The following is a 26,192-nucleotide window of genomic DNA, read 5'->3' on the forward strand; positions in this document are numbered from 1 at the left end:
ACCCAAGCGTGGTCACATATCTGTGGTAAAGATCAATCTCCCGATGTTTCCGGGCCTGACCTCCCCGAAGCAGTTGTTAGTGTGGGGAGATGAAGCGTCGCTTGGGGATTCGCGTGGGGTCCAATGTCACGGCGGAGATTCATCCGTTTCTCCAAGCTGAGAGCGTCTTGCAGTGTCTAAAGTGGTTGCGTGTGGCAGCTGGATTGCTTGGGCCACAAACAGAGCTGGGAATTTGCACCTCCTACTGACATCAGTCTGGCAGCTTAGTTTTTGCTTTGAAAAAGCCGTAATGGTTATTCAGCTGAAATGAGCTGTGGAAGTGGAGAGCCATTGCCTCACACCATCTAGCTTTGTCAGAAAGCCAGAACACAGAACAGGTTATTAAAAGCTGATTTTGGCCCAGTTAGAGACCTAAATCAGGATCATTTGTTGTATATTAAATATGGTTATGTTAGAGGCATGATCTTAGGGGCCAACATGGATAACCTTAAAAACTTCAATTTTCATTGTGTTTCCAGTGCAAAGCACCTGTATGTCTGTAATTTCCTATTTTTGTTCTTCTGAAGCACCTCCTGCAGCTGGCAGTTTGCTGGATTTAGTTAATCATTTAGTTTCAGTGGTTTTGGTTCACTTCCTTAAAGCTCTGAGACTTATTGGGCATTGCTTGGCTTAGGCACTGTTCTGGCAGGGTCCCTAATGAGAGCTCTGCTTTGGAGCAAACCAGCTTTGGAGGAGGGAGTCTGCAGGGGAAGGAGAGGAATCTCAGGCCTTGCGAAACTTGGAATCTTGAGACATCCCGAGATGAGTGAGGGCTCAGGGAAGCAAAGGCTACGTTTTGATTCCTCCTTGAAGGGCCAGGTGAGGTCTGCTGCTTGGTACGAGGTTGGTAGCCACGAAATGCAGATTATCAGTTGCAGGCTCTGAACTCCATTCACTCCTCTTAGAAGGAATTCTCAACACTGAAATGAGAACTCCACTGGGGAATTAAAACAGAGCAGAACACACAGTGAGCATGAGTATTTTTTGCTGTGTAAGTGCTGGGTTTAGATTCCTTTCCTGGGAGAAGGGAGCGTTCGCTGCTCGGGCCGTCGTCGGGGACTGAGAGATGTGGCTTCACCGTTCAGTCCAGTGCTGGCTTTAGACTCCCCGGCCAGCAGCGTGATCGTGGATATGCTTCAAAGCAAGTCCTCCTGCACAGGACCAGCCTCGGCACCGCCTTGACCTTTTGTGAATTCAGGAAATCTTGGGGCTGCTGAGCTAGGAGGAAAAGAAATATTTGTAAAGTAAGGCAGCTTGCATTCTGAAAAGGATTCAAACCAGATAAAGGGAAAATAAATGTGGCCGGGCTTCTTTCCTCTGCGTATTCTTGTTTCCTGCGACCCACCTCCAGCCTTTCTCTCTCCACAAGTGATTCATGTGGGAGTAGCTCTTTGTGGAGATCTACAGATAAAGTTATGGCAGCTCTCCAAAGGCATTCATGGCTCCTGGCAATCTATTTTCCTTTAACATAATTATATCCTTGTGGGGGATAAATCCAGGAGAAGATTAAAAAAAAAAAAAATTAGGCATTTCAGCATTGGAAGAAAAAATCGGATTTTAGCCTGTACGATGGTGCTCTGTTTCTTACGTCCCAATTAATTGGAAACAGGGAAATTGTTTCAGAAATGACTATCTCTGTGGTTAACCTTGAGTGCACAGGGGTGGGGGCTGGTGTATTCTTTTTTCAATTTGTATTAATTCTGGTGTCATTCTCATTATCTTGTTCACGTTGCTAGGAGCTTCAGGAGCCAGCCTTCAAAACAATAGATCTGCGCTCTCGTTTGGACAGCCCAGAAAGCATTACTTTGGGCAGAGATTTGTGCTCCTTTTTGTGATATATTCAGGGCCTAATCAAGCCTTACTGTCCATAAGTTCTTGTTTAACATAGCTTGGAGAATGTTCTCCGAGCTCTGACAGGTGTATCATGCTTTAAAAAAGATTGTACCCTTCAGATGTTGGAAATGCCACAGAAGAAAATGCGAAAGGGCAGCAGAAAATGTGAACTCTTAAAAATAGCCTCCGATTCCGCTTGCGTAACCACATGGTATTAAGCTTGTCTACAAAAACTTGCCGTTTTGGGGCTCCTCTGCAGTGGTCTGGGTTTTAATGGCTTGCGAATATGTAAGTTTGCTTCCCTCTCAAGTCAGAGAAAATTACAGTCTTCCTGTGCCATCAGTTCTAATGATGTTTTTAGTTTTGTAAGAGCCAATTTTGCAACATGAATGAAATAGGCATGTCTTTCATTTGCGCCGTATCAGTCCCTTAAAATACACCTTGTGTATTGCAAGTGCTGGGCACCATCACATCATCAGATGGCTCCAAGGTTAAGGAGCTTCATTCTGAACCGGGGGTCTGGACACAACCCAGTGCTTGGAGTTGCTGCTAGCTCTAGACAAGATGTAATAATTTCCTTTTAGATAATATAGGAAGCATAAAACTTGTTAGAACAGATCATGCTGTGAGATAAACTGCCATTCATAAAGATTTCCAGCTTTTGGCATAGGGAAGTAAATGCATGGGAAAGAAATATTAGGAAATAGACTCTTATCTCCAATCTCGACTTGATTCTTATCCCTGCAAATACACAGATCCTGCAGTTTATTCGTGTCTGTTGGTATCTGTTGTCTGTCTGCAGCCAGTGATTGGTGTTGGATGTTTAGCTCTTTACGAACATTGTGATTTCTGCAATGAACTGGTAAGAAATTGTAAAGTAGGCTGAAATTTAAAGATGATGTAGAGTCAATGCAAGAGAAGAAAAGATTGGCTAGAATGTATTCCAGGACTTTTGGGTTATAATGCTCTTCTAAGTGATCTATAAAAATAGATTGGGAAATAGAAAAGTAACTGGCCTTTCAGAACAATCCTAAGCAGATAGGGAGAGGGAGCAAAATGATGTAGCAGAGCTTCCCCAGCTCTGATTGCTGTAATGCTGTGTGATTCCAGTGCCCTCTGCTCCTCCTGCCAACGTGTCTGCTGAAGCAGTGAGCTCGACCCAGATCCTCCTGACGTGGGCCGCGGTCCCCGAGCCGGAGCAGAACGGACTCGTCCTGGGCTATAAGGTACATGCAACTGCAGCATCGTGCTTACTACATCTCTAATGGCCTGCCTAGATATGTTTCTGCATTTGTTACTTATAATTCCTCTTTTAGATATGATTTTCCTTTACTTGCCAGGAAAAGATATTCAAAGTGTGCTAATTTTGAAAGGGCTAATTTACTTGGTGTGAGTATGATCTCGTTTTGTGTTTGGTGAAAATGAGGAATCCCAAATTCTGGTTTTGCAGTCCTCATGTGAATGCTAATCATTTACTTTCTGTATTTGTATACATTTATTCTGCAGATCCTTTATAAGGCAAGAGATTTAGACTCTGAACCTAAGAGCCAAGTAGTAAGAGGCAACCACACTCAGTCTTTCCTGCTGTCCGGCCTGAGGAAATTCGTGCTCTATGAGATCCAGGTGTTGGCATTCACCCGTATTGGAGATGGAGTCCCCAGCTCTCCTGCCATTATAGAAAGAACCAAGGATGATGGTGAGTTTATGGGATACCAAAAGAAATACCCTATTTATTTCATCTTTTTTCACACCATTTTTTTTTAGTTTTAATGATGCAAGTGTAGACAGTAACCCAAGCTAAGCCTATTTGGTTTTGTTTGTTTGTTTGTTACAATTTTAAACTTGAAGGACTTGATCCTTACCTTTCCTTTGGTTATGGGCTGAGGATTTGGAAAAAACACTGAAGGTCATGATGCCCATTTTCTTCTTTCTTCATAGCTGATCAAGGGGGAAAATAAATCAAAAAATATTTGTACTCTGCAACTTGATGTAGACAATTTCATTTGAAGAGAATTTTTAGAGGCCAATTATGAATTCCTATTGAAGTTCAATCACGGCTGTGAAAAAAACTGCGCTTGGAATCAATAAACCAATTCGGGTCTGACTGGCCTGAACTAAGCTTGGGAATTTGCAACTTCAGTAATTCAAACTCTGTATTTTTGGTGAAAAAAAGAAGGCACTGACCCTGGAAGATGATCGGATTGGCTTCCCATTGTAATTCCCTGCAATGCTTTCCATGAACTCAGGGCTTCCTAAGTGCAGTTTGATGTGTTGAAGGAACTAGAGCAACCTGCCCCCCAACCTGATCCCGTTTGAACATGGCTGTGTGCTCAGAGCATTCCTGCTGGTGGAGTTTTATGGAAATTTAATTCGACTGTTAAATGATTTTTGGCTTGGCAGATGGTAAAGTTACCTTTGGCTTGGTTACTTTTTTAGCGTTTGATAAAAGCTCATGTCTGGGTAAAGAGGCTACTCGTTATTACTCCCAGTGAAAATGAGCAAAAACACTAGTCTCCCATTTTTTTTCCCCCCTCAAAATGTTCCCAAAAGAAATGGAATAAACACTGGTTTCTACAAACAGCTTCATTAAGGTGATTTTGTTGGCCCGAAAATGCTTTCAGATTTCTGGCCACAAACGGCCCTTTCTGTGGAGCACAGGCCAGGGGCCGGAGCCCACGTTTCCCTTGGGAATAGGGGCTGGAGCTGGGCTCTCCGGGGCAGAGGGGCAGGAGCTCCCAGGCGTTTTGGCTGTTTTCTCCACATATCTCCTGGGCCTCATCTTGGCTTTTCTTCAAATGGGAGCAAAGAGAAGTTACCATTAGCACAACTCTGCCAGGGGAAAGAAAAATGTACACGCAGGACTGCACGTACTGGGATATAATGAGAAATATTTAAAATCTGTTTATTTAAGATGACCCCATTACAGCAGCTCCCTCCTTCTGTACACTCTGGCAAACGATACAAATTGTTCTTCCATCTCCGCACTGCCGGTATCAACACCTTGTGTCTCCTCTGGGCTCAACTTAATTAAAGGTATCATTGAGGGGACTGCAGGTGGGATTTGTGCCGAAGGGGAAATTTAGCGCATGCAAATGTAGGAATTAGCATCTCCTCACCCCGTGAACCCGCGATGGTCAGTGCAGCCACCAGCTCAATTAAAGCGCCTCGAACCTGCCTGGGGTCCTGCTGCTCAGGCAGGAGTGGTTAAAATGCACAGACAGAAGTCACAGGGCAGCTGGAAGCCGGGGCCGATGCCACGGATGGACATCGGTGCTCCCAGACACCCGGTGTCCGTGGCGAGGGGCAGCCCGGCCGCCTCGCGCGCCCGCGGGACGGGGCACCCCTCGTAACCGAGCGCCGTTTCCCCCGCAGCGCCCGGGCCGCCCGTGCGCCTGGTGTTCCCCGAGGTGAGGCTGACGTCGGTGCGCATCGTGTGGCAGCCGCCGGAGGAGCCCAACGGCATCATCCTGGGTAAGGGCAGCGAGCTGGGCCGGTGGGGGGCCTGAGCAGGATTCATCTCAGTTCTAAAAACGGAGAAAGAAAAACTCGTGCTTTTCATTCACTTCTCGCTCTTTTAGACCCTTCTGCTTCTAACTGCGCTGCCATAGTTGAAGTTTATGTTTAGTCTTTTAGGATTATTCCCCACAGCATTCCTCATGGGGCGGAGGGGCCTACTTTGATTTTTACTGTATCGGTGACCTCCCTTTAAGTAACGTCTGGCCCTGCATCGTGTTTAAGTCTGAATGAGGAACTCGCGGCGTTTGCACAGGTGTGTGGTTTCCAGAAGTGCTCGGGAGGTGATCCTGCCACCTGAAGCAGCAGGGAAAACATGGGATGTGACTCACAGGCAGCAGCTGCAGGGATTTTCTGAGCGCATGAAAGAGAGAGGTTGCGTGAAACTCGGCACCAGGCAGCTGCCAGGGACAGAACCACGCCGGGGCTCGCTGCAGCTCAAGGAAACTCGACGTCTGGATTGTCTTTTGTGTTTGATTTATCATCTTTTCAAGGAGCAGTGTCCTATCAGCTTGTTCTCTGTAGAGATTAGGATTTGGATCACAGGATGTGGTTAAGGAGGTAAAAAAGATCTTTTTGATACCAGCGATGAGAAAGTACAACTGGTGCTTTGCTACCCAACCTGTGTTCCAATGTGTTCCAATGTCTTATGCTGCTGCACTTTGCCTTATTGCTGAAGCTGTAAGCTCTGCGGGGCAGGAGCTCCTTTATTCTGACTTTGCATGCTGCTTTGTGCAATATATCCCATCCTCGTTTGGTTCCGGCTCATTACCGCTTTGTTGACGATAAAACTGTACAAATACAGGGCTGAAAAGAAAGGTGACAGGTTTCCCTTAAAGCATACTTGACATGTATCTACACTTTGAAAGTCCCTCGTTAATTTATTTCATGACTTAAATAAATTTGCAGTTAGCTTTTTTCTCTCCTAAACATCTAACCTAAATATCCCGTAATGCCAGTCATGCTGGATAGTTCTGATCCTGGCACTGCACTCCTGGAATCACATTCCAGGACACTTGATGCTGCCCCCATTTGACATATTTGTGACACTGGTGTTGTAACTAAGTAGGTTGATGACCCACTGTTAACTCCTAGCCCTTTTTTGCAGTGTGCTTCCAGGTCGATCAGTCACTGTTTTTGAGGTGCATTTAGCTTTTTCTTTGCAAGTGGGATATTTTATTGCTTATTTCTTTTTTGAGTTGCACCTAACTGATTCCAGATTCTCTCCACCAGGTACCAGGATCACTTTAAGTGACCTTGTCATTCAGAGGACTGGTAACCTCGCATGGTTTGGTGTTATCCTTAAACTTTGGAAGTAGATGGGCAATTCTAACAGCCAAGTTATTAATAAAAATACTGAACAGAACTGAACTCAGGATATATTCCCATGAGGCCTTACTTAATGTGTTCTCCCAAATTTTAAGTAAATTATTGATAACAACATTTTGACTTGTTTTTTAATGTATTGTAGTGCTTTTCTTAGACTCTGTTTCTCTAGGGCCATGTGAGACCGTATCAAATCCTTACTTAAAGTCGATGTGGATCATATCTGTTATTTCTACCTGGCCAATTACTCTGTCAAAATGGAAAACGGGTTATTTTAATATTTATTATTGGTTCTAGGCAAATTTATATTGGCTGCTCCTTGGCACCTTGTTATCTTCATGGATGCTTATATTGACTCATGTTTTGTTCTAGGATCTTCCTGGGTACTCAAGTTTAGCTTGTTTTGCCTGCAACTCCTCAGGTCTTTCTTTCACATTTTTAAAAGATAAGGTATCATGTTTGCCCTTCCAAAACGCTCTGGGACTTCACCTGCCCTCCACAAGTTCTTGAAGATAATCACTAATTATTCCGAGCTTGCTTCAGCTGGTTGCATAAGCACTCCGGGGCAAATTTCATCAGGCCTTTCTGACTTGATTACATCTAGCTTAGCTAAATATTCTTTAACCTGATCTCTATTCTAGCCTGCATCCCTCCTTCTATTGTTGTCAGTTCTAATTTGTGTTAAATATTTGGTCAATATCAACCTTTTTTTTTTTCTTTTTTCCCCCAATTTCTGTGAAAGTAGAGCAAGTTGAGCTGCCAGCCCTTCCATTCTGTGCCATCTGCCCTGTGCACATCTTCATTGCAGGTAGCAGACCTGCCCTCCTCCTGTCTTCCTCTTATTTCTATTGTATTTAGAAAACCTTTCTTCTGCCTTTGATGCCCTTTGTAAATTACAACTCCCTTTGCACTTTAGCCCTTTCGATTTTGTCTCCATGTGCTAGTGTTATCTATTTATATGCTGCCTTAGCAGTGTGTCCTAGCTCTGCTTTTTGTGCAATTCAGTTTTGATTTTTGAGGTTATTAGTGAGCTCTGAATGCAAACATACTGGGCTCCTAACATCTCTTGTCTGCATACGAATAGTTGAACCTTTTATTTTTGTCTCCTTTTAAACAGTCTGCTAACCTGAATTCCTTTTTCCCTTAGAATTCCTTTCCAGGAGACTTTACCTCCCCATTCCCCACATCTACCTTTTTGAAGTCCATTGTCTTTATTGAACAGTTCTCACTTCTCTGCTTCTTTGATAGTAGAAAAATTGAGGTTCGCAGAGGAAGTCGTCAGGTGCCAATGTCAGAGAAAAACAAGAAAAAATTACTCCTGCTGGGTACTACTGTGATCTTTCCTAAGAAGAGTGGAGTACTTCAAAAAAATAGATGATAAACAATGTAGTAAAGGTTGCAAGTTTTTTTTTTTTTTTCCCTGCACACCTCTACATCTCATCACCATTATGAACTTTTAAAACAAAACTGTAGCATCACAGGCCCTGAAGTTGAATTACTGGGGAAAAAAAAAAAAAAAAGTTAGCATAATTTTGCAGTGTGCCCTCTTGCTCACTGGTGGGGCTCGAGAGAAAAAACACCCGCTTTGCAAGACGGGCTCGTGTTCAGAGCCTTGGAACCAATGTTCCTGCTCTGCTAGCTGTGTCCTCTGAGTATACAAGCACCTTTGCAGCTAACATTTTTATAATCTGTATCAAAACATGTTCTAGCATTTCAGAGCAAGATTAGCAGGATGAAATACTGGCAGGCACCAAGAGGGAAAACTACCTGTTTGTTTGTTTAAATATTTTACTGTGGAAGCCTACCAGATATTTTCCCTTTTGGGAGTGTTCCCAAAAGGAACATTCTGAGCTTTAACTCTTCTTTATGGCAGTCCATCCGCCTTGCACCCAGCATAGCTCCTTTAAATACTACTGAATAAAAATGTTGCCTTATTGTACCTGTGCGTACTTCTCATCTGCAAGCTTTCCCTGAGAACGAGAGCTCATTCGGCATCTTTCCAGGCCCTGGTTAGTATTCCTCATGGTATTCTTGTATTTAACGTTTACCTGAAGCTTATTGCAAAAGAGTGCAAGAACTCCACTGAGAATTAGAACCAAAATTGGATGTAATCCCTGTTTGCAAATTCATATTTTGATCCCAGGCTGCATTTGCACACCCACTGGCCCTTAAACAGATAAGCAGTAAAGTCAACAAACCGGATTGCTATCCCACTAGGCAGACCATAACCTCCCAGTATCATTTGGCTTTGCCTAAGTTCTGTGACAAATTAATAAAGGTTTGTATCTCTGGTGCATCATGGCCTGCATGAACAGGCGCTGTCAGTTCTGCAGGGCTTTGTATGATGATGAGCTTGAAACCTTCTTTATATTCATGGCGTGTCGGCGTCTCCCTGCCTGTTTGCTTTGGGGAATCTAGTGGTTGTGTTGCAATGACCTAACATTTAACAGGCAGTTCAAACTGTTGCCTTTTATTGAGTTCGGAGAGTGCAGCTCATGAAACTGCTTGCAGTTGGGAGGGAAAAAAATGCTAATGCAAAAATAAGCTGTGTTTCAGTGAATGATCGAACTCCAAAGGAGTTGGTCCTTCAGGCATTTTTATGCTAGTATGGCCTGGACAATGACAAGATTCCCAGTAACAGAAGAGATTTGGGATCTAATGCTATATATTAAAAAAACAAAAAGTAGAAAAATGGCAAAGACCCCATGAATTCTTCCAATAGATCATCTAGAGGATTAATGTTCTGTAATATATTCCTGTCCCCAAAGAGTTTGTGTTGGTCACCTTCTAAATTTTTTACTTTCACTCATAGCCTGTAACTTCTTAACTAAGGCACATCTTGCTGTAATCCAGCAAGGGAGGGACCTTCCTGTGCCAGATGCCCCATCAAAGATGCCCGTGTTAGGCTTTCTGCTTTGAAAAGTAGATGATTTGTCTGTCCTCGGTGGCATTTGCTGAATCTCCTTGCTCTGCTACCGAGAAGCACCCATTTAGCTCCCCACGTACGTTCATTCTCAGCCCTTTGAACCACTTGCCCTGTGGCAGATGGTCTTTTAATGTAGTGGAGGTGTTTGTGGATGGCAATCGCATCTTTGCTGACCAGCTACCCAGCCGTGCTCCCTGAACCCCTCTTTGTACCAGTTTCACTTTATGTAACTTGTTTTCCATCCCTCAGGTTTTTCTTATACTGCCTCTGCCTTGATCTTCTAATCCTTCCCTGCAGATTCCTGTGACTTTTTGTTACTTTTGAGTGTCCTTTTTCAACTGCTGCAGCTTTTATAACTGCAATTGCATTTATTGCCTCTTACAGCCTCGAGCATACATTAATTTCCTTTGAATGCTTTCCATTTACCTCTATTGATTTGCCTTGTTTGATTTCACCCAACATTTCCTGCCTTCTTCCATCCTTTGTTGTTGATGCATCAACCTAATAATTTTATCTTTTTGATCTTGTCTTAGCCTTAATTATTATCCAAGCTGTGCCTTAAGTGCTGCATCTTCTGTGTAACTGGGAAACAAGAAAAGCAATACTCTTTATGACAATGTATCTTCACTGCCCCAAATTATCTAATAGGAGAGAGTGATCTAGGAGATCAAAATTAAGGTACTGAGTCTCTCTTGAGTGGCTTGTAGGTAGTAATAAGTGAGCTGGGTTCAGCTGCAGAGGTCTCATATGTTCCTTTTGATCAGAATAAGGGAAGTGTAACAGTGAGGTCTCTGGCTGGGGAAAGTTTTCCCAAGATGCTCAAGAAAACAGGTATTTTTCTAGCCTGGCACCACCACAGCAAGTGCAAGGGAGGACAGTGAGGGCCACTACTTTCTTCACAGAGGTGCACTGAAAGCGAGTTCATGCAGCCTGTCAGAGACACTGTGATTTTCTCTTTTTCATGACTAAATTAGTTTCTATGCTAGCCAAATACTCACTCTTGTATGAGTTATTGTAATGGCCTAGATACGTATATGTTCCTTTGATTAATCTGTGCATGTTTGTAATTGGCTTTCCAGCATGAGCACCACCATTTAGCAGTAAATAGCTATCTCTTTCTATTCCCTCCTTACATTTTAACTACACTTTCTATTTTAAAAGGTTTAGAAAAGAGGGGAAATTGTTCAACAATGATATGTCCCAGATAGCATACTTATCTTTTAATAACTAGATAAATCAAGTTTGCTGTTCTTTTAATGTTCTGTGCTTCCCTCCAGGTCTTATTCTTTACGTCTCATGTCCCCTTATCAAACTTCTTTTGCCATCTTAGTTACTCTTCCTTCATCTTTGCCTCTGCTGTAAAATTTTCCCCAGTGCCTTTCTTTTACTATTTTTCCATTTTATTGAGATCCTGTGCTTGGGTTCTTGTTTCTGCTTTCTGCACTTCTGCATAAATTGAGAAGATAATAACGTATCCCTTTCTTCTCCTCTTTGCTATTCATCTTCTTTCTGTGGACTTTAAAAAAGAGAATTAAAATACTATGGCATAAAATATACAAAAATATTGCACTGAAGTATACAGGACCAGAGGTGGAAGAGTTGGTACAGTGGATAAAAGGAGGTAGTTCATTGGTGGAAAAATATGATAGTCAAAGTTGAAGACCATAAGATTTTGCCAGGCTTTAAGCATGCTGGTGCTCCTCTTTTTAACTGGAAATCTGGCATTAACCACTCAGCTGAAAAGATGTTTGAAGCCTGTGCCTGGCACAGACATTGCTGTGTCGTTTCTAGAGGTGCACGTACCATCAAGCTTGTTCCATGTAAGGCAGATGTGGCTATTGCCCAAATTCCATAGTAGCTTCTGAAGAAAAAAGAAGACAAGGAAGTGCTAATGGATCGTTAATGCCACTGCAAGAATCAGCACGCTGAACTAACACCATCTGTATCCCGATTAAATTCTAGTGTTCCTCAGGGAATGTCCCCAGCGCACAGTTGTGTGTTTGTGGCATTTACTCTAGGGAGTGCAGGAATTGTGTTTGTGTCTCTCCTGTGCGTGAGTCGCTGGCAGCTGTTGCCCACTCGGAGAGAAAAAAATACCACTGATTTTGTCTAATAACCACCAGGAAGACAAAATTCTTAATTTTTATACACCAGCCTTCATGAATGAAGCACTTCAGGTTCAGCTCCCCTGTTCTTTTTATAGCCAAGAGTTGATGGGAGTTCAAGTTCTGGTTGGGATATTAACTGCGAGAGGAAGAAGTTGTGTCTGGTGTGAGCCGAGCCCTTTGGAGCTCGGAGGATGAGCAGAACCGTGGCGTTCCTCCGCTCAGCTGTTTTCATTTGGATTTGTTGGCTGCCCTCTGTAACTTCATGAAGCGTTTAATCATACCCCGTATTCAGCCTGGGCAGCAAAGCCTTGCACCAGTCCTGGTATTAATTGATTTTGGAAGTTAGCAGCTGGGCTGAAGGTTACCAAGCAAGAGCCTGATTGAATTGCTCAGTCTACAGAATGGGTTTGAACATTTGGCAGGTCCTCTTTGGGGGGCAGTTGTTGTTAGTGGTGCGTGAGAGCTCTGCAAGCCCTGCTTTGCACAGTTGGATCATCAATAATACACAATAAACTGTAAACTTGTAATTGCTCAGGCAGGTTTGACTGGAGACTATTGTTTACAGTCATCAACAAAATTGATTATTAAGAGCTGCATGGTTCAAGCAGGACCCCAGAGCTGGCAGGCTTCTTCCTTGGGCTGCAGACAAGCTCACTAATGTTGAATGGCAAAGGAAAGATGCTTTTATTGGCAGTTCCAGCATTCGCTGTGTAGTTACAGATGAGCAGGAAAGCTGGGGAAGAGGCAACTGCACAAAGCAGAGGCAAGTGTTCACTTGGGTGGTGTGAATGCTGCGTGGTGCGGGCAATCCAACTGCTCTGCAGCTGAAAACCTTGTAGCTTCACTCAGTCCTGAAATCGTATGAGAGGGAAAAAACAGTGCACGAGTGTGTGTGTGTGTGTGTGTGTGTGTATATATAATATTTATGCATTTGTCTGGGTTGGATTGAAAGCTGAAATAAAGAGCATTTGCTTGGACTAGCTCAGACAGAAAAGAGTAATTGCATGGACTCAGTTTGCTCCTCCACCTTTTCTTGAGGTACCAGTAAGCTCAGGAAAGATTAAACTGTTTCAGTACCTTGTTTGTATAAAGGATGGAGAATGAAGTAAGTTTCATGGCAGGAAATATTCAGTAGACCCTTCGCTTCGTCCCGGTGCGTGTAATTTACCTCATAAGGGAATGCGTCTGATGGGGAAAGGCTGTTATAAAGCAGAGATGTAAAGCATTAAAGGAAGCAAATTACTTTGTTCTGGTCTCAGGTAAATGAGTAATTAGGATTAAATTAGTAGCTTTGGTGCTCTTTTCTCCCTGCCAGAAAGCTATAAAACAATCCTAACCCTTTTGCTCTCCTCTGTTGGGACTGTGATTTCAGGGTATCAGATCGCATACCGCCTGGCCAGCAGCAGCCCCAACAAGTTCACCACGGTGGAGGTTGGCTCCACGGTGAGGCAGTTCACAGCCACGGATCTCAGCCCGGAGTCGGCCTACATCTTTCGGACGTCAGCCAAGACCCGGCAGGGCTGGGGGGAGCCGCTGGAAGCCACGGTGATCACGACGGAGAAGCGAGGTAACGTTTGCAGCCGTGGGGGAGGCGCTCTGCGCAACCGGCCTTGGAGCCTGGGCTGCACCACGGGGAATGTTAAAAGCAGGCTACAGCCTGTATGCCTCCTCCTTCTCACCCCATAAACCTGCCCCTAAACCACAGCAGCATCGTGATTTTTGGAAACCTGGTGAGCAAGCCAGACTTTTATGAGGCAAAGTTCTCCTAAGCTGCCAGGCTGTTGGAGATTGATTTTTCCGTCAGGCACTATATTAGGCATTTGCAGCCTCCCTTCTGCAGCCAGATCTTTTCGTTCAGCTTTCTCGTCTTCTAGAAAGTTTGCAGTCTTGAGAAAGAAGGTGATGGGTTCGTTATATTGATTAGGGAAGCCAAAATGAGAGCAGGTGTTTTTGCAGGGTTTCTTCATGCAGATCCTCCATTGCACCCCACTTCTGACCAAATGTGCTAGCAATTACTCTGTCCTTTCACTGCCGTGCACTCTAGCAGAACATTTACATCTAGATTGCCTAGAAAATTTCTGTTTCTTGCATCAGCCACAAAATGGTTATTCACATTTTGAATCCTCAATCAAACTCTGTTCTGCAGGGAAACTACTTGAAGAAAACAGGAGTTATATGTGTGTAAATGGATCCAGATGCTTAGATACCCAACACATCAAAATACGGTAGATAAAGTATTACAGAATCTTTCCTCCAAAGCTGCACATATGCCTTGTTCCACTGCAGAACACACACCTCATCCCTCGAGCTGGCAAAGTCAAAAACTAGCCAGGACGATGTTAACAGCATCAGTCGCTTGTGCAGTGGGACTTGGTGCTGCCCGGGTCCATTGTGCTGTTTGGGTGTTGATTTTTAAGAAAACTTCACCCTCAAAAATTGCAACTGTGCAACCCCTGTGATTTATCAAGATGACAATTTAGAGAGAAGCGTGCTGTAGCTTCATACCTAGAGCAGCCCCTATCGACATCTTTCAACTGGTGTTCACATTTTTGTTTGAGCTTCTGTGCCTAGGGCCAGGCTCTTCTCTCAGTCTTGCACTGTAATAAAACAAATTATATTTACTTCTAGATTCATAAAATGTCACTACGCAGCAACCTCTCTTTTAAAGTCCTTTTGACATTAATGCAACACTAAGGATTTCCCATGCCCGTCTATCATGCTGTTTGCCCATAAAGGTCTTCCCTATTATGTTCCTGCAACACAGCTTTAAAAAAAAAAAGCCATCTGCCCAGCCACCAACAGGGAAGATCAGTGAGATGCATTTCAGCTGCCTTTGGCTTGTCTGATTGGTGTTAAAATTCCTGCTGACACAGCTCTGCAGGCCAGGTGTAGCCTTCGCAGCGCGTAACAGGGCAGTCCCCATGGAAAGAATCTCCAGAGCTGTATTAGGAATCTTGAAGTGCCTCTGCTAAAGGTACTGTCCATCAGACAGATTTATCAGCTCCACTTCTGTCCATGTCTGATTGCTGTCAAAGTGGAAGCTGAAAACATCCCAACATGTGAAAGTTTAAGAAAAGCCCAACAGGCCCATCAAAGTGTACGGTGGAAGCTTGGAGCACAGAGGAGCCTCTTCTTTTTTAATAAAATCTGCTCAGATTTCCCAGGCCGTGCGCAGGCTGTTGCTGGCTGCACAATAGCTCACTGCAGTACTGCCAGCTCCTCTGCAAGAACTATGATCCCTTGTTGCTATCAATCCTTTAGGGTTATCTTGAATGGGCAAGTCATAATGTAAAATGAACCCTTTTTCTTTTTGATGGATGGCTGTACTGAGTCCGTATGCATCCTACGAACTGAGTCCCAAGGCTCTGAGAGTTAACTGAAGTGGTCCCATATGGGGGGTGGAGAGAGAAAAATGTGTAGCCTCACATTGGCAAGATTGATACGAGGACATGATAATGAAATTTATCCAGTGCAGCCATTCCAGTAACAAGTAAATAAATAAACAAACCCGGGACTTACTTATACGACAATAAATATTCTAGAGTGGGAAAAAAAATAAGTTTACTTTCCGTTAATAAAAATGCCTCTAAAATCCCTGTAGTACTTGATAATAAGGGAGACAGGCAGTGAAATTGGTTACTTTTATCCATTTGATTCCTTGAGTAATCCCAAATAAAACTTCATATTTTACACTGGTGTCTATGATTAGTGGATCCCAAGCTGGATTGTAGCTCTGCTCCCTGGAGAGCCTTCTGCAGTGCTTTGGATCTCCATAATGGCATGCTACCCTTTAGAAGAGCTAGCACCAGGGACGAGGGCAGAACTGAGTCAGAGGTTGTTCTGTAGCTACATGTAGAAAGGAATTGCCACATCTGCCATTAAAAAGGCTCCATGGAGTCATATGGCCTGGCCACACATTCCTGCACAAACAGCTCACCTTGGCATTTGCTTGTGGCTAAACCCTCACAAATAAACTCTTTATACTAATGGTTTTGTACAAACAGTCAGGAAATATATCTCACAGCACGGGAGATTTTAAGATCTCCCATTAGCAGCAGATAGCAACCCCGTCATGGGAGACTGACTGCAAGATCTGACCTGCCCAAAATTGCAAGCTGGATAAAGCTTATCAGCAAAGAGTATTAAATCCCCGCAAGACACTCGCTTCCCCTGATAGAATAACCCTGAATACCTGTCTCAGCCTGTCAGTGTAAGGCATTGACCTTTTGCATTGTGCTCTGGATCGCATGCTGCCGGCACCGAGGGCTTCCTACAGCTAATAGCTTACAAATCTTTTGGCACTGATGTCAGCAAGACTGTGCTGCGGAGAAATACCAGGACGTACAGGGAATGGTTGTAGGGGGTGGCAGGGAAATGAAGTGCTGGCCGTGGAAAGCTCTGAAGAGTCACGCAGTCAGAGGTATGTTTATGGAAACAAGTGCTGATGAAGTTGAATTGAATTGCTTCTCAAAGGCAAGTCACTGCAGTGTCTCCAATCAATTCCTGCTTTATTACATGCCACACATTTTAATCAGAATCAATAATCTTCATGATAAACAATTAAACAATTATTCCTCACTCTATAGAGTTTCTCTATTGAAATCGATGGGCTGCGGAGACCCAGTGACGGGGAAAGGAGATCTGTATTGAAAGGGTTAGGGACCGGCATGCTCACACCTGCGTTTCCATTCCCCACCTCAATTAAAGGTGTATTGTTAATTACTCCGGGGAAGTCCCTCGACACCGGGACTGGTTGGTTTAACATTGTAGTGCAAGGTCAGCCAATGTGAAGGGAGGAAGAGGGAATGTCTGAAAGTGCAGACATCAAAGCCCTGAATCTGTGTTATGTCCAGCCAGGAACTTGGAAAGAGCAGCAAAACTGTGTATGCCATGGGCTGCTGGTGGTTCCTGGTTGCCAGAGATAACGGGTGCAGAAATTCAGGATCTGCTGTCACTCTTGCACTTGGGTTCCACTACACACCAGCCTCTTCCAGCTTCTCTCTTCCTCTTCTTCATGCCATGATGGGGGAGCAGCTGGTGGAAGAGGGAGCTACATAGCACGGAATGAACTTGGCTGGCTAGAGATTTGCAGGCTCCTGGCATCGAGCAGTGAGCATGGGGTAAGAGCATGGACCAGTTTACAGGCAAATCTGTCAAAAGAGCTATTGTAACTGGAAGTGCACCTGAGCTTTGTTTGAGCTTGCTCTGTTTGGCTGCTGGTCCTACAGCTTTAATGATTCTCCCTTAACCTGCCACTCGTTTGGGCATCTTCTTCTAGAAAGGGGTATGCTGAGGGCGTAGGTATCCCTACAGTTGCAGTGTCTCTTTTATGAGCTATTAGAGAACATGGCTATTCGATGATGACCTTTTCCTCAGGGAGCTAAAAATCAATTTTACTGCTCTTCTTTACAGTAGGAGGCTAAGAAATGTTACGACTTGCATTCTTCATGTGGCAAATCCACAACTTCCATCTCCTTTGGCATTACCCCTGTGAAGATCCAGTTACACTCCTACTTCTTATGCTAGCTTGAACTTCCTCTCAAGGCAGTACCAAATTCTGCTTTAATTGCAGAACGACCAGCACCTCCCCGGCAGCTGGTGACCCCCCAGTCTGATGTGTCATCCCGGAGTCTGCAGCTGAAGTGGCTCCCTGGAAGTGACGGGTCGTCACCAATTCGATACTTCACTGTGCAAGTGCGAGAACTGCCAAATGGAGAGTGGCAAACCTACTCCTCGTCCATCAGCCATGAGGCTACATCCTGCACTATTGAAAGGTACCATATGATACCGGCTAGCACAGAAATGCCACCGCAGTCCATTTAAAATAGTTAGGAAACTAAGCATTATTTAGCTTCACCATCTCTTTGGGGGTTACAGGTAAAGGAGAGTCACTCTTCCGTTTTGGAAGTGCTGCTGGGAGCAGAGAGTTTTCCTGAAGGTTATGCGATATCTCTAATGAAGATAGGATTGAATGGATATCTTTCAAGCCCATATTAAAAGTTCAGCATGCTAGATAATGTCATGCGGACTAAACACATATCTAACTATGCAGTGCTCTGGAAAATACAACTAGTTAAAATCCTTTCAGTAGTGACTGATGTTACAATCCACTCTCATTGCTACATTGCAATTATCTCTATATGAACTCTTTCAGATGAAATGAGAGCCATTTTTATCTGTATTTTCTATACCGAAGCTTATAGATAGCATCAAAATGTTTAAACTTTGTTATTCAGCCTTCATTGTATCCTCAGCAATGCTGTTGTAATTAAAGTCCTTGTAACATTCGCGGAAGCAATTGACTGTCTATGAGAAGGTACTTGTTTTGCTGTCCATTTCCCCTATGAGTGACTAGTACAAGTCTGATTGCTTCTAAAAGGCTCTGGGCGTTTGGAGAATACAGTGGTTGAAGAATTTAGATGTGGATTTTTAAGGCATGTTATAAAAATATCCATGGTTATGGCTGCTCATTGGTTTTGTGACAGAAGATAAAGATACATTGCTATCCTTTTGACCAACTACAGAGAAAAAAAAAGAAAAAAACACTAAAGAAAGATCAAAAAAAAAAAAACCTTGACAATTACAGGACAAATATAGACCTGTTACATTGACACTGGTGGAGCTGTACCTGCCCTGAGTTATACGCAGTATCTCTGCAGTCAAAACCCCTAAAATGAGGGAGACTACCTATGTCATTTAGACTTAACATTGTCATTACTGAAAACAGAGGAGCTATATTTCAAGAGAGATGATTCAAGTTGCTGTAAGAAAGTGACAGTGCCCTAATAGGACAGAGCTACTGAAAACATTTCTTCTCCCTCTCACTAAAAGCATTTTCCTGTGAAAGTCCAGAAGAGCAGCATGTGCGTGATGCTAGAGCGCTGCCCATCAGAATGCATTATCCCTTGACGTTTAATCGTTCCTTGCAAGTAGCTTTGCTTGGGCCTGTAGTCAGTGCTGCATCTGCCAGCTGGTGGCTAGACATTACCAATTAATTAGTTAAATCCCCCATAACTTACAGCTCTGAATTTCTAACCTTTGTATGGGAGTCAAAAGGCAGCTTCCTCCACACCTTCTCCCTTGCAAGCCAAACGAAAAAAATTTTGCTGAGGTTATGTCAGCTGGAAATTGCTCTTTGCATATCTTAAAGCACCACATATACAAAAGAGCTGCAGGAAACCTGTTGTTACTGTCTCTATTAAATAATCCAGGTAATAGCATTAATTTGAAATTCAATAGGAATAAAATGTAGTGATCGTATGGTGTAGTGGATTAGTCAGAAGACTGGCGCCTGAATTCCAGTGCCAGCTGTGCACTGACTAACTGGCTGACTCTGGGTACATCACCTGCCTTCTCTTTTGTGGTTTTCCCATCTGCAAAATGAGGATGAGCTGACCCACAGATGTGTTTTGACAAAGCTTACACGGAACTTTGAAAGCTACGTTTTGCATAACTGTGCAAAACTCTAATGACAGCACCTTTTGCCCGTTCCAACAAGCCCCTATCACAGGTTTCTCCGTGAACTACAACTTAATATTTGTTTTCTGAAGGTTGTTACAGTTATGAATCCATGCTTGTTTCCAAGAACTCAGGCCAAAGGGAATCTGAGAAGATACTGGTGACAGTGGGAGTGTGGACACTCTCATGTCACATGGAAGGTGGGGAAAAAAAAAGAAAGAAACGGTGATACGGGGAAAAGACGAACAGCTTCAGTTGCCCATGGCCAGGTTCTTTGTAGAGGCTTGTTTTGAGGCAAGTCGGGGCAGTGTGAGGAGAATTCATCCCTCAGCTGTGTTTTTACCTTTCACAGCTTGAACCCCTTCACCTCTTACAAGCTGCGAGTGAAGGCAACAAATGATATCGGAGACAGCGACTTCAGCGCGGAGACGGAAGCGGTCACAACTCTGCAGGACGGTGAGTGCAAAGGAGGGAACGATGGGGACATCGCCCTGCAGTGGGTGCTCACTTGTGCTCCTGGGCCTGCTGGCCCTGCTGCAACGTCCTCTCCACTGCCTCTGTCCCAGGCTGTGACTTTAGAGAGGGTGCAGTGAAGATTCAACATCAAACACAGATTTTTTTTTTTCACAGGAGATTGATACAGGTAGTAACGAGGTTTGGCTGAATTAATAACAGGCGGTCTTAAGTGTCCTGCTGTGCCCTCTGATAATGAATCATACTTCCAGGAGTCTCCAAATGGAATTAAACTCTGTTTGATTGGCTTCCAAACTCTGCACTAACCATTATCTTTGCAGAAATTGAATAATTTACAAGAGTTCATTAAAAATAAATGTAGAACCATGCATACATTTGAAGAAGTTTCTTCAATTGTTTTCACTTACAATCCACATCAATCTGCAATATGGCAAAAATGTGGAGGTATAAGTAAGGAGGAGCATGAAGCTCCTGCAAACATGAGCATTTAATCCTGCAGATCAAGCTAATAAACTGTGAATGACATTGACAAGGCTTTTATTTTTAGCCTTAGAGATCAACTTCTGATTCCTTGATTGTATAAAGCCATTGCCTCGATGCAGAAATAGCTCTCAAATGAGACTACCAGTGGAGAGAGGAATTCTCCAAAGTGTGAAAAAGCATCACTGCTTACCCTTTGGCTGGGAAACTGGGTAACACCAGGATACGTACGGGTATATAGAGTGCCAGGAGTTAAACAGCATTCGACACTGTGCAGAGAATGATTTGTCAAATACGCCATTAAGATAGGAAAATAGAGAAGAATTTTGCCAAGGAAGGCAAAGAACGTGATCTTGAAATGAGAAATCCAGGGAATGGAGCTTAGGGATATACTAATTTAAATGAGAACCCATGTAATACCCAAACAAATGATGTGCCTTTTGAAGGCATCCTGACTCTCAGAACCTTTCTGAACAATAGTTGCTGTATCAGTGCAGGCTGTAACTGGTACTAATGAAGCAGTACTGACTTGCTGTCTCAGTTTTGAAAATTGTATTTTCAATTCTCTTTGAATTTAGCTACAGTGAGTCCCGGGTTGTGCTTGGCCTCCTTGCAACACAACGGGGAAACACTGTGAAAGCTTCTCACCTCCTTAACAAACTGTGAACGTTTTTTCTGCTGAGCAAACCTGGTGCTGCCACTAGAGCATTGCGCTGCGGAGGGCTGTGGGATCCTGATAAGCCTTCCCGTCCTCCCTGGATGCGAGATAGTGTGTGTGCATGTGTTAGAGGCTGTAGCAGAGGAACAGGTTAACCCATGGTAAATCCAGCTGTTCTGATTGAAATAATCCGTGAATACCTGACGCAGATTCCGAAAAATAACGTGGGCTTGCCCTAGCTGGGGGAAAAGTATCTTAGAAAATTTGGGAGCAGTTCGTTCCTGCTCTCAGATAAGGTACTCGGCACGTTTAACTGCCTTTCCAATGTGCACAAGGTAGCTTGCTCCAGATTTAGGCCCTGGGCTTTTCTCCTGTCCCTTCTCCTGTTGCCAGGTAGAGCAAGGGGAGAGGGAACTGGCTTCTGCCTGACTGCACTGTTCATCCTCACTGCATCGCTTTTGAGACCCACCCTGTTGTAACGGGGATAGGAAGTTCAGCAGTGAAGGAGGAGAATTTGATAAGCTGCCCATTTCCCATCCTTTCTTATGGTCAGTTTGCTTAGCTTTGTGTTTTTTCTTGTTTAGTTCCAGGTGAACCGCCCAGTTCTGTGTTAGTAACTCCCCACACTACTTCGTCCGTCCTTGTGCAGTGGCAGGTAGGTAAAACACAAAAATTACTTTGTTTCTCAAACAAATGTTGTTAGTTTTGGCTTGTTGGTCCTACAGGTACTTTGCAAAGGATATTTCCCTGAGGTTGGAAGTATTTTAAGTCAAAATCGGAAATGCTGGAAGTAAAGACAAAGGAACTGCAGCCAGTTCCTCCTTTTCTTGGTCTAGACATTTATTTTAGTGGTGGGTGAAAACATCTGCCTGTTCCCCTAATTTTGTGCCCTGTAAAAGAAGCCTTGGGAGGTAAAGGAGTGCTATAGAGATGCCCAAGATCTTTCCTTTCACAGACACTTTGGTCCTTTTATTGATGTGAAAAGGTCTGCATGTTTACATACAAAGCTTCCAACAGACCGGAGTGTCGGTGAGGATCAGATAATCAAAAGACCCATCCTTCACATTGTATGCAGTCTCCTTCAGCTGCTGAAATAATCAGAAGTATATGCTGGGTCTGAGATCCTGTCCCTGCCTTTGAGGAGCTCCACATAGGCTTTTGGCTCTTTGAAGGCTAAAATTCAGATTTCTTCAGAGGGAAGCAAGTTTCAGCTCAACACCGTATTTCCGAGTTGAATGTGAAAGTATTCATGCCAAGTCTGCATTTTATAAGCATTTCCTGTGCTTTCCTTTATCTTTCAATCCAATACTGGCCTCCTGGGATGTGCTAGAACATTTTGTGACCCAGTGCCTGTGCCTTCTTTTTGTGGAGTAAGCGTTAATGGAGGCAACCCAGTGGGGTATTACAAGTTATCTGTAACCTGGCTTGGAAAGCCTCTGCCCACTGTGATCCCGAGACAATGTTCTACACAAATAATGAGGATAGCTGTGGGCAGCTTGCCTTATAGTGAAGAATATACGTAGACATTTACAGTACAGATGGGGCTCCTTGCATTTTGGAAAATATATGTTTGAGGGTCTGTTTATTGCTGTGCAGCAGCAGTTCAGAAATGTGCCTGGCACTATTACTGGCTTGCTGGCCCAAGTTCATACAGCATAATCCTAAGTAACATCATTGCTTACAGCATGTTGAACAAATAGAAGACATGTTGAACATTTTTGTCACAGGAATTATGGTGAGATGTAAATCAGTCGACGCACCTCAAAATAAAGGCCACAGTGAAGAAAACGGTATGCAAGGAGAGGACCAAGAGGATGTGAAGCATGATGTCCTGTAGAAACAGGCATTCCCCAACTGACTGATTATTGATGTGTAATTAATGTGAAATAGGTGGTTGTTTAGGTAATTGGATGCTTTTTATTTCATGAAAATGAAATGGGGTGGTTGTGCCAGAGCCACCTCAAGGGAGTTGTGGGTGATTACATGTCATTACTGCACAGATATTAATGGGTCCTGGTAATTCAACCGTACTATGTTTTTCAAATAAACAAAAATCTTCAAATCCCACAATACCCGACAATTAACGGGAAGTTTCACAGCAATGTTCAAGGAATAATGTAAGCTGAAAACAGCAGTCAGGCTAAATGGGAGAGTAGATTTCCAAGCAAAGCTAAATTTTTAACTTTGAGCTGTGTTAATAATTCACAAAACAAACTCGAGATGCACTATCTCTGTTTTCAGCTGCTTGGTCCAATCAGTCCATTATTTTTAAATTTAAAGAGGGAAGAAATAAGTAATTTCTGTTGCAGTCTGTTGTATCAATAATGCAAGGTTATTTCAGATGTTCTGGATGATGCTATCGTTAACATCAGGCATAAGTACTGTTGTGCTTCCACCTCAACAATTATTTAGACTTATTTCTTTTTCTTTTTTTAACCGACACAAAAATGTTTTTCTTCTGTACGACACTGCAGACTGCCTCTCATAATCATTCTACCTACTTCAGCAGATCCCTCAAGCCTTTCTCTATATAAATACAAAGTCCTAAATAATCCATTACATCAAAAGCAGAATTTTGTCCATGAAAGACAGATAGGGAGGGGAGAAGACTTGACTTTTCACCACAGTACACTTTTCAGGAAAGAATTGTCATGTCCATGGCAAGGAGCAAGACAGATTTCAAGTCATTTATTTTCAGAGTTTCCCTGTCCTGCATTTTAAGGAGGGGAAAAATAGAGAATCACATGAAGGCTTAAAAAATCCCATGCTTGCTATCATCAAATCTGTGTGTTTCTGCAATGAGGGATTAAGCTGTACCTGTTAGTTCGGTCTATGGCAGAGTATGGAGTCTCTTTCTTAGTTCTTCAGTAGTGTTTTCCTTTTAAGATTCAGTAGGATATTCCATCTCCAAGTTTTCGTCCAGAAAAATGATCTTTTGTTTTTAAATGCTGTGTTACACCTTCACCAATTAAAAAGTGAAATAGGAAAAGACATTTAATCTTTACAGGAGTGCCTTCCTTCTAGGTAATAATTAACTTAGGTCCAACCTGATATATAAATCTAATTAACGTTCACAGTATTTTCTCATTGTGAAGTTTTCTTCTGTGCCAGACAAGCTTTGCTTTTTTACAGCCTCTCTCCTCCTCTGCAGGGATGTACACAGGATATATTTGTGGTAGGACGATCCCTCCTTTTTCCCTATCTAGGGGGAAACCATCCTCATTCTTTGCGTTACAATTCCTCCCTTTTAGGGCAGAGGGGCAGTGATATTGCCCTGCTGCAGAGTCCTTCTCCGCTAGGACATAGAGCTAAAGCAACCTCAGTGTCATATAGAGAACAACGGAGGAAACCAGAGGATTGGAGGGAAGAAAAAAAAAAAAAAGAGGTTGTGATTGATATACTTGTAATTGCCAGTAAATAATATCTCATCTTCCCTATCCTGCAGAGGAGAACAGTCCTCTGAGCTGCTGCATGAGCGATTGTATCATCAGCCAGACAAGGAGAAGGCTGTCAGGTTTTTTTGGTCTATTTGTTCAGTCCCTCACACAGGGGGTTCCAATCTGTGACTAGGAAAGGCTGTTGTACAAGAGGTTGATTTATTTTCCTTGTAAAACGAAGTCTGAGAGGGGATATGATTGCTCTTTTTAAAATACATCAGGGGAGTAAACACCCTATAGGGAGAAGAACAATTTAAACGAAAAGACAATGTTAGCGCAGAAACAAATGGTTATAAACTAGCTATGAATTATTTAGATTAGAAATTAAATGAAGGTTTCTAACCACCCAAGTGGTGAAGTTTGGAACAGCTTTCCAACAGCCGTACCGGGAAGCAGGAAAAGTGGCTTGTTTCCTGATGGAGCTTCCTCTGTCCGTGAAAAGGATTTTAAGAGGTAGTGTCCTGCAGTCAGGAGGGGCCGGGCCTGGTGGTTCTCAAGGGCCTTCACAATCTTGTGTTCCTATGGAATCCTCTAGTGCAAATGCTAAATAACACTGAAAGGCGGTCAGAGCTTCTCCAAAGAACGGAGCAACGTAATGAATGTGGTACAGACGCTGGCTGAGGCTCTCCGGCCGCACGGAGCAAGTGCAACAAGATCTGGAGACTCTTTGGAGGCTTTCAGCAGACTGCAGACGGGACAATGGAAAAAGAAGCAGGCTTTTTGCAGGAGCAGTTTCTGTTTCTTCTCGTGGTAGTGTTCTGTGTGGTTTTCCAATACTGCACTTCCTCTCTCTAGCACACGCTGTTCATTTGGTTTCCATAAACCACCTTAGTTGTTTCTGTTCTTGCTCAGAGAGGCATCCTTAGCAATAGGAGAGGATGTTCCTCCCTTTCCTCTTGGTGTGATGGTAATGGAAGTCTCTTGTCGCTTCTCATAGCAGTGCTTCATTGTTACCAGGTATCTGCCTCCTTTCCTGTTTTAATATTCTTACTTTTTTTCATTAAAATTTTACATATGGTATTACCTTATCTTGTAACAGTATTTCACACCAGTGGTTAATTTTTTAATGATGGACAAAGGTTTTTCCTTAGTAAGGTTCTCAAGACACCTAAGGATCTTTCCAGATTAAAGGCAAGATCATCATTAAAATCCTTCTCATTTATCCTTTCAGCTCCTTAAGTTTCAGTACAAGGATCTTTAGAAGATAAATGGCTTAGGGCATCTTTTCGTCTCTGCAGTTTTTAGCCTGCATTTGACTCTTGAAAGACATTTCTTTTCCCAAACATCAAGAATCCTTTTGCTTGGCTTATTTCAGCAAGCTGTTCAGACAAAAATCTCCTCTCAGTAGAACAAATGGGTAGCTCTGATTATACCTCTGTGTCTAAAAGACGATGTGAGCGACTGCTGAGTTACAGTGTGTTCCAGAAAACAAAACAAGCAAACAAAAAAACACAAGTATTTGAGACAACCCCACAGTTATACGTACTGACCGGCTCCAAACTGTCATGAAGAAAATCGGGGTTATCCTACAAGACTGATCATCCCCACTAGGCTGTAGCCCATCATACTGTGACTCCTCTCTAAAGCATTTCTGGTGGGTATAAGATCTGCAGTATTTGGGTTCAGAAGAGACTCCGTCCAGCCTTTCTGCAAGAGGGAGGCTTGAGAGAAGTCCTTTGAGTCCTGTCCATAGCGGGGCAGGCACCTTCAGAGCAGGAGTCGGTCGGAATGAGTGTTGTAAGTGGATCCCATCCTCTGATGGCCCAGGCGGTGACACGACAAGAGCCATCGCGCCCTTCTGACTCGTGTGCCAGATTCCTCTCTGCTGTAGAAGGATTTGAGTGACCTATGGAATGAAGGAGGGGTATTTTACTCAGCCAAATAAAAACTCATGTCAGTATCTTATATACAAGTTTTCCTATTGCCACAACACCTATTTT

The 26,192-nt window shown here is 43.3% G+C and overlaps 1 protein-coding gene across 1 annotated transcript in view; it reads left to right on the forward strand.

Annotated features, from left to right (window-relative positions):
* Window positions 1-26,192, forward strand: part of SDK1 (sidekick cell adhesion molecule 1) — a 350,062-nt gene that overhangs the window by 279,545 nt on the left and 44,325 nt on the right. The window contains exons 26-32 of the mRNA XM_088527753.1: window positions 2,983-3,098; window positions 3,379-3,568; window positions 5,245-5,343; window positions 13,118-13,312; window positions 17,318-17,519; window positions 19,556-19,659; window positions 21,400-21,470. Of these exons, the coding sequence (XP_088383879.1) occupies window positions 2,983-3,098; window positions 3,379-3,568; window positions 5,245-5,343; window positions 13,118-13,312; window positions 17,318-17,519; window positions 19,556-19,659; window positions 21,400-21,470 (977 nt within the window). The remainder of the gene's footprint in view (window positions 1-2,982; window positions 3,099-3,378; window positions 3,569-5,244; window positions 5,344-13,117; window positions 13,313-17,317; window positions 17,520-19,555; window positions 19,660-21,399; window positions 21,471-26,192) is intronic.

The sequence above is a fragment of the Tinamus guttatus genome, unplaced genomic scaffold (assembly GCF_059628265.1).
Source record: "Tinamus guttatus ecotype Peru unplaced genomic scaffold, ASM5962826v1 Tinamus_guttatus_pri_ptg000291l, whole genome shotgun sequence".
Taxonomy (NCBI): domain Eukaryota; kingdom Metazoa; phylum Chordata; class Aves; order Tinamiformes; family Tinamidae; genus Tinamus; species Tinamus guttatus.